General features: G+C 48.8%; 1 protein-coding gene across 14 annotated transcripts in view; it reads left to right on the top strand.

Moving 5' to 3' along the window:
• Window positions 1-14,207, top strand: part of PNPLA4 (patatin-like phospholipase domain containing 4) — a 127,464-nt gene that overhangs the window by 11,309 nt on the left and 101,948 nt on the right. For all 14 annotated transcript variants that reach the window (XR_824323.1, XR_824322.1, XM_010829900.1 and 11 more), the window contains one exon: window positions 120-255. Coding sequence is in view for 12 of the 14 variants with exons in the window: in XM_010829900.1 (XP_010828202.1) it covers window positions 120-255 (136 nt within the window). In the remaining 2 variants the exon portion in view is untranslated. The remainder of the gene's footprint in view (window positions 1-119; window positions 256-14,207) is intronic.

The raw sequence follows: 14,207 nt of genomic DNA, 5'->3' as shown, positions 1-14,207 counted from the left end.
AGCCTCTGGTGTTCCTGTCACTGTCTGGACTATCTCATGGATTTCGGGTGGGGGCAGCTAGAAGGCTCTCAGGCCTGAGGGGGTGCAGTCCTGCAGGCCGCTCCCTTTCTCTCCTCCAGGAGCGGAGTGGAGTCGATTCTCCCCACCAACGCGCACGAGCTGGCCCATGGCCGCCTGCACGTCTCCATCACCAACACCAGGACCAGGCGGAACTGCCTGGTGTCCAGCTTTCCCTCCAGGGAGGACCTCGTCAAGGTAAAGGTGGCCGCGCCCCACAGTGCAGGGAGCCAGCCAGCCCGCTGTGCGTGTTGAACACAGTGAGCGTGCAGGGTCTTTAAGTCAGCGGTCCCCAGCGTTCCGGGCACCAGGGATGGCTTCATGGAACACTTTTTTCTTTTTCTTTTTTTCCCTTAAAGACTTTATTTTGTATTGAGGTATAGCTAATTAATAAACAACATTGGGATAGTTGTAGGTGGACGGAAAGGGACTCAGCCACACATACACACGCATCCTTTCTCCCCCAAACTCCCCTCCATCCAGGCTGCCACGTGACACTGAGTAGAGTTCCCTGTGCTGTCCAGCAGGTCCTTGTTGCTTCTCCATGTTAAATACAGCAGTGTGTCCATGTCCACCCCAAACTCCCTGACTATCCCTTCCCCGATCCTTCCCCTTGGGAACCATAAGGTGATTACAGAGTACTGAGCAGAGTTCCCTGTGTGGTCCAGCAGGTCCTTGTGGGTTCTCCATGGTAAATACAGCCGTGTGTCCATGTCCATCCCAGACTCTGCAACTCCATCCCCCATCCTTCACCCCCACCGCCTTAGCCAACCGTAAGTTTGTCCTCTGTAAGTCTGTGCATCTCCTTCTGTTCTGTAGGTTCATCCGTATCACTGAGGACAGTTTTTCCGTGGACTGGGGAAACGTGCAGGAGGATGTTTCGGGGATGATTCAAGCACATCACGTTTATTGCCCACTTTATTTCTATTATTATTGCATCAGTTCTGCCTCAGGTTCTCAGGCATTAGACCCCGGAGGTTGTGAACCCCTGCTCTAAATCCAGCTTTGCATCTCGGGCCTCATAGATAATGGGTGCTCCATCAGTCCTGCGTCTCATGGATGGATCTCAGTGTTCCTGAGGCCACAACACAGCAGGCGGCTCCCAGAGGCCTGTGGACGAGCCCGGTGTCTTGTCTCATGATGTTCAGTGTGGCCACATTTACTCTGTGGGTGAACTTGAGTACCAATAACTGTTCTTTACACTGTTGTAGGTTAATGCTCTGCAGTTCACGTAAGACTTTGTGCGTGGACTACCGTATTCAGTCCTTCCACACGCCTTCTGTAAATCAGGCAGGACAGGCAAGATTAACGCCTCTTCTGTTGCTTTCTTAACAGAAGAAAGGGGCAGAAAGATTTTATGTGGCACGCCCCAGGCTGTACCGATTGCCAGTGGGAATCCGGGTCTCTTAACCTTTTCAACCGAATGCTCCCTTTCGTTTCTTCTGTTTGGCATTGACGCCTTTCTGTCCACACACACATGGAAGCTGGTTGAGAATTCATGATCTCTGGGAGCTATTTCAGCTGACTTGCAAATAGCAATGCATTGGTAAGGGGGTACATGAAATATTTTAAATTGTCAAGGACACACTAGGGCTTCCCTAGTAACTCAGACGGCTCAGTTGGTAAAGAATCCACCTGCCATGCAGGAGACCTGGGTTCAATCCCTAGGTTGAGAAAACCCCCTGGAGAAGGAAATGGCAACCCTCTCCAGTGTTCTTGCCTGGAGGATCCCATGGACAGAGGAGCTTGGCAGGCTACAATCCATGGGTTTGCAGAGTCGGAACGACTGAGCGACTAATGTGCAAGGATGCACGGCTCTTAGAAATGCCAGCCAAGTTTTATTTTCCTTCTGTGGGTGTTGTGGGGCTTCCCTCACGGTACAGATGGTAAAGAATCTGCCTGCAATGCGGGAGACTTGGCTTTGATCCCTGGGTCAGGTAGATCCCCTCAAGAAGGGCATGGCTACCCACTCCAGTATTCTCCAGTGGAGAGTCCCCACGGGCAGAAGACCCTGGTGGGCTGCAGTCCATGGGGTCTCCAAACAGTCGGACACGACTGGGGGACTCACACTTTATCTTTCTGTGGGAAACATAGCAAGCCTCGGGTGATAGAGAACATGTGTGTGCAGACAGCAGCAGGTGATGGATTGAGCGTGAGAGCTAAAAGTTTCACCTGAATTAATGATAAATGCATTGTTGTTTTCTTTTAACTATCGAATCTCCCTGTTTGAATTTTACATTTGAATGATATGATTTGAAATACCTAATGAAGTGTCGAGCTGACAAGTGAAATTACTCTGCGATTTAAGAGATTATAATATCTTCACTCCATGTACCAATTATTCTTGTCTCACTCATACACTGATATTCAATCTCTCTTAAGAAAATATTTTTCTATAATGTAATTGTTAAGCTTGTGTAGACTTAAAGACTAGAAAGAGGGAAGCCGATAAATCCATGCCTGAGTTGTCACAGATCGTCAACACCAACACAGAGACATCAGGCTGGCAGTGGGTCAGAACACCTCTTCTTGTACAAGATTGTGAACAAAGGACTGTCATCTCATCATAAAACAGGAGGGGAGGGACTTCCCTGGTGGTCCAGCAGTTAAGACTCCATGTTTCCACTGCAGCGGGCGCCATCCCTGGGTGGGGGACTGAAGTACCACATGCTGTGCTGTGGGGCCACCAATATACATATATATATACACACATACATACCTGTGTGTGTATATATGTATATATAAGGAATTCTGCTCATAGTTTCTACCTTTATATTGAGTCTGTGCCTGGCTACTCTATCTACAGAACCCTTGATATTTTCTACCAGTTCAGTTAGGTTCAGTTGCCCAGTCGTGTCTGACTCTCCATGACCCCATGGACTGCAGCACGCCAGGCCTCCCTGTCCATCACCAACTCCCGGAGCTCACTCAGACTCATTGCATCAAGTCAGTGATGCCGTCCAACCATCTCATCCTCTGTTGTCCCCTTGTCCTCCTACCTTCAGTCTTTCCCAGCATCAGGGTCTTTTCCAGTGAGTCAGTTCTTTGCATCATGTGGCCAAAGGATTGGAGTTTCAGCTTCAGCATCAGTCCTTCCAATGAACGCCCAGGACTGATCTCCTTTAGGATGGACTGGTTGGATCTCCTTGCAGTCCAAGGGACTCTCAAGAGTCTTCTGCAACACCACAGTTCAAAAGCATCAATACTTTGGCTCTCAGCTTGCTTTATGGTCCAACTCTCACATCCATACATGACCACTGGAAAAACCATAGCCTTGATTAGATGGACATTTGTTGGCAAAGTAATGTCTCTGCTTTTTAATACGCTGTCTAGGTTGGTCATGACTTTCCTTCCAAGGAATAAGCATGTTTTAATTTCGTGGCTGCAATCACCATCTGCAGTGATTTTGCACCCCCCCCCCTCAAAAAATAAAGTCTGTCACTGTTTTCATTGTTTCCCCATCTATTTGCCATGAAGTGATGGGACCAGATGCCATGATCTTCGTTTTCTGAATGTTGAGCTTTAAGCGAACTCTTTCACTCTCCTCTTTCACTTTCATCAAGAGGCTTTTGAGTTCCTCTTCACTTTCTGCCATAAGGGTGGTATCATCTGCATATCTGAGGTTATTGATATTTTTCCCGGCAATCTTGATTCCAACTTGTGTTTCTTCCAGTCCAGCGTTTCTCATGATGTACTCTGCATATAAGTTAAATAAACAGGGTGACAATATACAGCCTTGACGAACTCCTTTTCCTCTTTGGAACCAGTCTGTTGTTCCATGTCCAGTTCTCACTGTTGCTTCCTGACCTGCACACAGCTTTCTCAGGAGGCAGGTCTGGTGGTTTGGATATTTTCTGTATCCCACCATGACTCACTGACCGCTGTTCAGCACACATTTGTTACTGCTCTGTCTAACTTAGTTTTTGTCTGTCTTCCCTCACTAGAGTGTAAGCCCCACGGAGCGTCAGGGACTGCTGTCTTCTGTCCCCTACTGAGTCCCCAGCCCTCACACTATGCCAGCTCCATCAATTTGTGTTCCATGAATGAATATGAATTAATAAATCAATGAACTGAGGTGGCACCTACTAAAAGCACGAAGAAGCTGCATCCTTCACGTTGAGTGATCTGGACAAAATAAAGGACCTGGTTTAGAGGCCCCACAGCGGCCCAGGTGTCTAACATCCTGCTTGGTCGCCATGCTCCCACTCCACCAGTGCTCGATAAAATCACCCTCTTAATTCCTTTCGTGTGGGGGTGTGACTAACGTTTCCCCCACCCCCGCCACTAAAATGTGCACACTGTACTCCCCAGGACCTGCGAACCAGGCATCTCACTTGGCAGACGGGATCGTGTAGACAGGATGAACGTGACGATCTCAGTGGGGAGGGGGAGATGGTGCTGGGCTAGGTGGGCGGACCCCAGCTAAGCCTGAGTGCGTTTAGAAATAAGAGACGCTTGCAGACTCTGAGATGCAGGAGACTTTGCATAAGGAGGTCACAGAGGGTGTGCCCCCCTTGGAGCAGCCAGTGACGCTGAGGGACCACAGTCCTACAGCTGCTGGAACCGCGCGCTTTACCGAGATCTACATGAGCAGAAAACCCGGTCTCCCCAGGAGCCCCCGGGAAGGAAGGCCCTGCCATCACCTTAATTCTTTGTCTCAGGTGGATCCAGCCCATTTTGGGTCCCGATCTCCGTACCCTAGGATCGTCCGTTTGTCTTGTTTTTAGACTCTCGGTTTGCAGTACATTGTTAAAGCAGCAGTACACTTGCCAGGAAAATCCCACGGACAGAGGAGCCTGGTGGGCTGCAGGCCATGGGGTCGCTGAGTGTCGGACACTACTGAGCAACTTCACTTTCACTTTTCAGTTCCATGCATTGGAGAAGGAAATGGCACCCCACTCCAGTGTTCTTGCCTGGAGAATCCCAGGGATGGGGGAGCCTGGTGGGTTGCCGTCTATGGGGTCGCAAAGAGTCGGACACGACTGAAGTGACTTAGCAGCAGCACTGAACCATGGTGGTGGTTTAGTCGCTCAGTCGTGTCCCACTCTCTGCGACCCCACGGACTGTAGCCCGCCAGACTCCTCTGTCCGTGCGACTTCCCAAGGCAAGATGCTGGAGTGGGTTTGCCATTTCCTTCTCCAGGATAGTGAACTGTGGCAGCACGTAAACAGGATTTTTTTTTTTTTTTTCCTGATTTGCTTTGTTTTGGATAATAACTGCTCAGAGAACTAGTGTAATTACTTGAGTTCATTGAACAGAAGAGAAACAGTTGACACAACCGCGTAATACCTTGTAAGGAAAATAATAGAATAATTAGCATGTATCCTAGGTTATACGAGACACATTTTAAGAGTTGAGTAGAATGGTCTAATATTTTGCAGAAACTAAAAACAGGTGGCTAGTTCCTTGACAGCAGGTGGTGGCAATAATAATGCATGAAATAGACGCCTGGAATACGCATGAGCACGTAGTTCAAAGAGCAAGATTGGTCAAGCGTACAGGAGGGAAGAAGAAAAAAGCATGACGACGGGAAAATAAACCCTCCCCCTGTGGGTGGTGACGTGCTGTGTTCTGATGAATGAGGCAAGTGGGAACCACTGTCTGAGATAGTTGTTCTTTCCTTTTTTTTTTAATCTAAAGGAAAACGTGAATGTGAAGGTCACTCAGTTGTGTGGCCCATGGAATTCTCCAGGCCAGGATACTGGAGTGGGGAGCCTTTCCCTTCTCCAGGGGATCTTCCCAACCCAGGGATCGAACCCAGGTCTCCCGCATTGCAGGCGGATTCTTCACCAGCTGAGCCACGAGGGCAGCCCTAATTACAGTTGCCGATGCTGCTGCTAAGTCGCTTCAGTCGTGTCCGACTCTGTGCAACCCCATAGACGGCAGCCCACCAGGCTCCCCCGTCCCTGGGATTCTCCAGGCAAGAACACTGAAGTGGGTTGCCATTTCCTTCTCCAGTGCATGAAAGTGAAAAGGGAAAGTGAAGTTGCTCAGTCGTGTCCGACTCATGGACTGCAGCCTACCAGGCTCCTCCGTCCACGTGATTTTCCAGGCAAGAGTACTGGAGTGGGCTGCCATTGCCTTCTCCGTAATTACAGTTAATGTTTAGTAAATAATGAATAAATAGGATAAGCCACACACATCACTGCTTTGCACTCCTGTGTGAGTCTGTCATGAAATTAAAGCCCCAGCTTTTATTTTATTCCGCTGACTGGATAGAATTTACCCTTTCCTAAACGTTCTTGTACTCCTATCTTTGTTCATGAGCACAGTGGTCACATGCGTGCTGAGTTGCATCAGTCGAGTCCAACTCTTTGCGACCCCGTGGACTGTAGCCCTCCAGGCTCCTCCCTTCATGGGATTCTCCAGGCAAGAATCCTGCAGTGGGTTGCCATTTCCTCCTCCAGGGGATCTTCCCAACCCAGGGATTGAACCTGCATCTCTTATGTCTCCTGCACTGGCAGGTGAGCTCTTTACCACTAGTGACACCTGGGTGGCTCACCTACATCTATAAAGTCTTGAGAAATGGATGATTACTTCTGGGTTTTGCTGCCTTTAGGCATCTGATTTTAACACCTCTCACCACTGGCCTGGTGCACATTCACCCACGTGCTTTTGTGTGATGATTCACACTTAAACTATATTAGCTTCATTTTTGGTGGCGTGCAGATATTCTTCTTTATCTGAGCGGCAATGGTAGTTGATTCTTTTCTAAGAACCTCTTAAAAAAAAAAACACCTGACCGCGTTGGGTTTTAGTTGGGGCACCAGGGATCTTTAGTTGCAGCGTGTGGCATCCAGTTCCCTGACCAGGGATCGAACCTGGGCCCCCTGCATTGGGAGCATAGTGTGTTAGCCACTGGACCACCAGAGAAACTCCTCTCAGAACCTCCTTTGAAAGTTATGTGGTCCAAAGACTCATGTTATCTGAGATTGGATTTCCATAGCATTTGGCATCGTATGTCCCTGGCAATGGAACTTACTGCCGTGCTCTGAATGTATCCCTCCCAAATTCCCGTGTCGAAGTCTTAACCCCCGTTATGATGGTGTCTGGAGGTGGAGGGTCTTTGGGAAGTGCTGAGGTCCTGAGGATGGAGCTGACATGAATGGGATGAGTGCACTTACGAAAGAGACCCCGAGAGCGCCCCTCACCGCTTGCAGCAGGTGAGGATGTAGAAGTGGGTTCCCAGTAGACACGGAGGCTCGTACTGCCGAGATTCTACAACTGTGCCAGGTAAACTTCGGTTCCTAAGCCTCCCAGTCTGTGGGATTTTGTTGTAGCAACCTGAACGGACTAGAACGGGGGACTGGCATTGAGAGGCAAGAAACCTCTATAACAAATACCGGAAGTGGCTCTGTAACTGAGTTCATGACCAGGAAGAGGTTCAGTGAGTTTAGAGGCTCAGGTTAGCAAAAGCCTGCACTGCCGCAGGGGGTTCCGGTGAGGACTCGGAAAGAAAACAGGAAACCGGGGAGAGAGCCTCCGCCTCCGTCTTCTTAGAGAAACCTGGAGAGTGCAGGCCATATGAATGAGGTCGCAGTCAGAAGTGAAGTTTTGTTGTTGTTAATTACTTTATTGGACTGCGTCTGATCTTAGTTGCGGCCCTTGGAAACTTTGCGTTGCATCACGTGAGATGTTTCTTTGCAGTCTACGGGCTCCCTAGTTGTGCTGTGACTGGTCCGGAGCACATGGTCTCAGCAGTCTCAGCGCCTACCTTAGCGAACAGGATCCTAATTCCCCTACCAAGGATTGAACCCACGTCCCTGGCATTGCAAGGCGGGCCCTTAACCACTGGCCTTCCAGCAGAGTCCCTGGAAACCCAGAAATCTTAAGCAGACGGCGGAGGAAAGGTCATCCTTGTCATGAGCTGACCAAGAAGAATTATGTGTGTGTCCTCCCGTGTTCTGTGGATGCTACAGCTCGCTGGTGCTCATGTTGTATGTTTGGGGGCAGTTTCCAAGCACAGCGTGGAAGGAGCAACCTGGTTTCTCTTGGCTACTTAAGAGTGAGAGACAGGAAGAGGGAAGAGACTTCAAGATGGAATTGTTCCGCAAAACCTGGAGGAGGACTTAAAGGTTTGGAACGTTTTCAGCCTGGACGTCCTGGAAAGAAGGAGACTGCCTATTTAGGATGCAAGAGGAAGGGTGTGGCTGTCTGACCGGGTAACCTTATGATGACGGGGTCAGGCGAGTTCGGCCATCTAGACGGAAGCCAGGCCCTGTGGTCCCAGAGCACGGGAGAAGGCCTTTCAGACAGCATTGGTGGCTCTTAACATCAGAGGTCTGAGAGTGCCAGGCCCTCGCCAACACAGGGCACAGCAGAGGAGGCGCTCCCATGAAGGCAGTGCCCTGCAGAGCCAGGGGGTGCAGCTGACCCCCATCCCACCCCACGACCCCAGCCCTGGGGAGACCCTACCAGGAGACCCACTTGTGTTCAGTCAGGTCCGACTCTTTTGTGACCCCCACCTCCATGGACTGTAGCCTGCCAGGCTCCTCTGTCCATGGGATTCTCCAGGCAGGAATACTGGAGTGAGTTGCCATGCCCTTCTCCAGTGGATCTTCCTAAACCAGGGATCGAACCCGGGTCTCCTGTGTTGCAGGCAGATGCTTTACCACCTCAGCCGCTAGGGAAACCCTGGAGGACCCAGGCACAGAGGCGAACACTTGTCACGGGCTCTCTGTTTGCTTGATCAGTCACCCAGCCGTGTCCGACTCCTGGTGACCCCATGGACTGCAGCACGCCAGGGCTCCCCGTCCATCACTGTCTCCTGGACTTTGCACTTGTTCATGTCCATTGCGTCGGGGATGCCGTCCAACCATCTCATTCTCCGATGCCCTCTTCTCCTTCTGCTGTCAATCTTTCCCAGCATCAGGGACTTTTCCAATGAGTCGTCTGTTCACATCAGATGACCAAAATACTTGAGCTTCAGCAAAGTTCCTTTCAGTTAATATTCAGGGTTGATCTCCCTCAAGATTGATTTGATCTGCCATCATGGGTCCTTGGAGTTCATCTGTGGGCCCCTTTGCGTAGTGTCCCCCAAATGTCTGAATGTGTTCACTTCATGCCTTTTACGCTCCAGGTTTTATTCTGGGCTATTTTTCTTCAAAAGGAAGCATACAATCAGGAAATCCAAACGTAGTGTAATATTAGTCTTCAGCAAAGGATACGTAGAGAAGTAAATCCTTTTTTTAAAAACCAAGTCATGTGTTTTTTGGCCATCCATATATCTTTATTTTTTTGGAGAAGTGTCTGTTTAGGTCTTCCAAGCATTTTGGTTTGTTTTTTTTTTTTCTTTTCTTTTATTGAGCTGTGTGAGCTGCTTGTACATTTTGGAAATTCCTCCTTTGTCAGTTACTTTGTTTGCAAATATTTTCTCCCATTCAGAGGGTTTTCTTTTCGTCTTGTTTATGGTTTCCCAGCACAGGGAGCTCAGCTCTGTGCTCTGTGATGACCTAAAGAGATGAGGTGGGGAGCTGGGAGGGAGGCTCAAGAGGGGAGATTATATGTATACATATGGCTGAGTCACCGGCTTTTGTACAGCAGACTCTAACACAGCCATGCAAGCAATTATACTCAAAACAAACAAACAAAAAAAGCATAGTGAATCAGCTGTATCTCAGTAAAAGAAAAAAATTTTTAAAAGTCATGTATCACCCCCACAGCTGAGCAGAAATGATTTTGAAATTAACCATGCCACAGAGGGCTGGGGCTTCCCCGGTGGTTCAGCTGGTAAAGAATCTGCCATTTCCAAGACACACAGGAGAGGAGGGTTGGATCCCTAAGTTGGGAAGATCCCCCTGGAGGAGTAAATGGCAAGCCACTGCAGTATTCCTGCCTGGAGAATCCCATGGACAGAGGAGCCTGGCAGGCTACCTACCGTCCATAGGGGTCAGAGAGAGTTGGACATGACTCAGCAGCTAAACAGCAGCAACAGCAGAGGGATAGAGCTTTGGCATCTGTCTAAATTAGTACAAATCATTGAATCCATGTTTAAAGCTCACCCACTGTGTGTATGCTCTGAGATGATCTTTCGACATCCACGGATGCTCTCTGATACACACACACCCAGGAGGGCGTCCATGCAGAATGGTGTCCCTCTCAGGAAGAAGAACCCCGTCTCCATCGCTACGATGTCCTCAATCTCCCTGCACACAGTGTGAGTGTTTTTTTTCAGGGACAGCTCACGTTTAGCCTTTTGAAGGTGAAATAAGGACTGAATTTAAGATTGGTCATTATCTTGGAAAGACTGGGGAGGATAAATTTGAGCCTGTCTTTGAATTTCAACTACGCCAGCAGGCTCTGAATAAACAGCCAGATTCTCATTAAACGCCACAGTCAACTTTAGGCATAAATGAGACTTGTTGAGAATTTATTCTCCAAGGAGGCCAGGCTACATCATTTTCTAAACGCCTCTTTTCTGTGCAATGAAAAATGAGAAGAGCTAGTCCTGACGTCTGTGGAATACGCACTTGGCCGTGGTTTACACAGTTGTAAAGGAAGTCACTAACTTTTTTTCTTACCGTGGTGTACTTCGAGCGTGTGTGTTTGTGCTCATTCGCTCAGTCGTGTTCAACTGTGTGCGATCCCAAGGACTAGCCCACCAGGCTCCTCTGTCTGTGGGAAATACGCCAGCAAGAATCCTGGAGTGGGTTGCCATGCCCTCTTCCAGAGGATCTTCCCACCCAGGGATTGCACCCAAGTCTCCTGTGTCTCCTTACATGGCAACTGGATTCTTTACCACTGAGCTACCAGGGAAGCTCAGGGAAACAAAAGCCACATTAGCGGTTTAACATACATCTAATTCTTTCCTTTTTTTTTTTGGCTGTATCGGGTCTTACTTATGGCACACGGGATCTTTGCTTTTGGCTACAACACGTAAGCTCTTTAGTTGAGACCTATGAACAGTAAGCCGCAGTATGTGGTGTCTAGGTCCCTGACCAGGGATGGATCCAGGGCTGCCTGTGCTGGGAGCGCAAGGGTCTCAGCCACTGGACCGGCAGGGAGGTCCCGACACACGTGTTAATTCTTACAGTGCTGGACGAAGTGAAGGGGAAGGAGCACTAGGTTCCTGCCTTCTGTAGCAGTGCTTTCAACCAAAGAGCATCCCCAGGATGTGGCTAAATATCCGCGGAGGGCTCAGACACCCCCGCTTGAGACCCCACCCCCCACCCTCGGCCCTAGACGTATCGAGACTTATTAAGAAAAATTTCACCGGGACACCGGTGAGGTTAAAACAGTAGAGGAGCCTGTTTAGCCGTAGTGTTTCATATCTCATTAACCATCTCCCTCCTTAGAAAATCCTATTTACTTGCAGCAAAAAGTCAGTAAGAAAAGCTGCTTAGTTCCTGTCTGTCGAAAGCCAATTTCCCTACTAACCACAGTTTGATACACAAATCACTAGCCTGAATAAACTGTGACAGAACAAATACATTGATTTTGGGGGAAAATGATGGGTATTTTCCAGTTCACTGCACTCTTCAAACCCGCTCAGAGGATTCTTAACTGTTTCTATCTGTGACAAAGTAATTGGATAGCATTTTTCATCTCAATACCTCCAAAAGAGATCCAGGCATTAACTTGTGAACTTTACTTTATATCTAGTCATGAGGGATGGAGGAACCCACATAGTTCAGCTTCTAAAGGTAGCGGTGTTTTTTTGTTTTGTTTTGTTTTTTTTCCTGTTTGTTTTTCCAAGCCACATGTCTGCATAGCATAGTGAAATGAGCTGTTATAGCGAAGTTAGGGGTTCGATCCCTGAGTCAGGAAGATCCCCTGGAAGAGGAAATGGCAACCCACTCCAGGATTCTTGCCTGGAGAATCCCACGGACCGAGGAGCCTGATGGGCTACAGTCCATGGGGTCGCAAAGAGTCAAACACCACCGAGCAGCGCACGCACAGTGGAATAAGTGACTAGAGTTATAGAGTGTCTTTGGTTGTTTAAAGGCCCCTGTGGCGGTGGTTTAGTCGCTAAGTCGTGTCTGACTCTTACAACCCCGTGGACAGTAAAAAATGTGTCTCCTGCATTGGCAGGTGGATTCTTTTTGTTTTTTTTAATTGAAGGCTGATTACAATATTGTGGTGGTTTTTGCCATACGACTCACATGAATCAGCCACGGGTGTCCATGTTGGCAGGTGGATTCTTAACTGCTGGACCACCAGGGAAATTCTGTAATAATTTTTTCCCCCACCACTGTATCCATTGTACTTTATTATTTTTTTCACAGCTTCGTGTTTTTTTTTTAATTAACTTTAATTGGAGGATAAGTGAAAGTGAAGTCACTCAGTCATTTCTGACTTCAGGCTCCTGCATCCATGGGATTCTCCAGGCAAGAATACTGGAGTGGGTTGCCATTTCCTCCTCCCGGGGGTCTTCCTGACCAAGGGATTGAACCCAGGTCTCCCGCACTGTTAAGCACATTCTTCACTAACTGAGCTAGGAGGGAGGGAAGCCCAAATTAAAGGCCTCTAAGTCCTGTCATTTCCAAGACGTGTGCCAGACACAGATTGCTTCCGTCATTGCTTTAGTTCAGCCTTGCCTTCTTCTGGCAGCTTCGTTAAAGAGCCGCACTGCGCTTGCGGAGCACACCTAGGGTCTGTGATTGTTTTCTGTGTTGCTTTGTTTATGTATTCATGGCCACACTAGTTCTGCACTGCTGTGCGCGGTCTTTCTCAAGTCGCGGTCAGCAAGGGCTACTCGAGTTGGAGTACTCAGGCTTCTGGCAGGGGCTTCTCGTTGCAGAGCACAGGCTCAGTGACTGTAGTCAGCAAGCCCAGGTGCCTTGTGGCCTGTGGCACCTTACTTTCCTGACCAGGAATCGAGCCCGTGTCCCCAGCATTGGCAGATGGATTTTTTTTTTTTTTTTTTTTTGTGCACATCTGCCCCCTCCCCACCTCCCAGCCAGCAGCATTTCCCGGCAGATGGATTCTTAACCACTGGACCACCAGGGAAGTCCTGTAATAATTTTTTTTCCCCCCAGCACTGTATCCATTGTACTTTATAATTTTTTTCACAGCTTTTTTTTTTTTAATTAATTTTAATTGGAGAATAACTGAAAGTGAAGTTGCTCAGTCTTTTCTGACTCTTTGAGAGCCTATGGAGGATGACTTTACAATCTCATGATGGTTTTTGCATACATCCACATGAATCAGCCAAAAGTGTACATGTGTTCCCCCACCACACCACGTCCTGAATTCCCCTCCCATTTCCCTCACCACCCTGTCCTGCTGGGTGGTCCCAGAGCACCGGCTAGAAAGTGTTAAGTCACTCAGTTGTGTCCGACTTTCTGTGACCCCACAGACTGTAGCCCGCCAGGCTCCTGTGTCCATGCAGATTCTCCAGGCAAGAATACTGAAGTGGGTTGCCATTGCCGTCCTCCAGGGGATCTTCCTGACCCAGGGATCAAACCCATGTCTCTTGCATTGGCAGGCACATTCTTTACCACTGAGCCACCAGGGAAGCCACTGTAATTATGTTTTTTAAAAGGAGTGGAGAACTGATAATTAGGTTGAAGGCAGTGACCAGAACTGTGTCCAGTCTTGTGCTGAAACCGGGTCAGGGCGACTACGGGGCTGACAAGGTTGGGCCTGAGCTTGCTTGATTTCCATCCTATCGGCCCCACTGATGGCTGTGATCTTCTGCAAACCACCAGAGAGGCTGCTCACCCCGGCTTGCACCTTTCTGGGAAGGGTGCGGGTAGCGGCAGGCGTGGCACCCTATCCATCATGCCCACACCGAAGCTGAGATTTTGGAGATGAATGCCTCAGTGAGGGCTGGTCTGCACTGACCCTCCTTAGAAGGCTGAGACCTCTCGTGCAGGGCTGTCATCATACCTCGGGTCCATGCTTTGCGCTCGACACCTTACACTTCTCCCTTTAGTTGTTTCTCTGTGTTTCACTGGCGGATCGTTGCATTATGATATTGTGTTGGTCTCTGCCGTCCAATCCACACGCATCAGCCGTAGGTACACGTGTGTCATCTCCCTCTTAAACCTCCCTCACACCTTCCACCCCAATTTCTTCTTTTTTCCTTCTTTATTTTTATGGAAGTATTGTTGATTTGATCTGCCTCTTGAGAAATTTGTATGCAGGTCAGGAAGCAACAGTTAGAACTGGACATGGAACAACAGACTGGTTCCAAAGAGGAAAAGGAG

The sequence above is a fragment of the Bison bison genome, unplaced genomic scaffold, assembly GCF_000754665.1.
Source record: "Bison bison bison isolate TAMUID 2011002044 unplaced genomic scaffold, Bison_UMD1.0 scf7180017864512, whole genome shotgun sequence".
Lineage (NCBI taxonomy): Eukaryota > Metazoa > Chordata > Mammalia > Artiodactyla > Bovidae > Bison > Bison bison.
The sequence above is the reverse complement of the archived record's forward strand: the minus strand, read 5'-3'. Positions and strand labels throughout refer to the sequence as shown.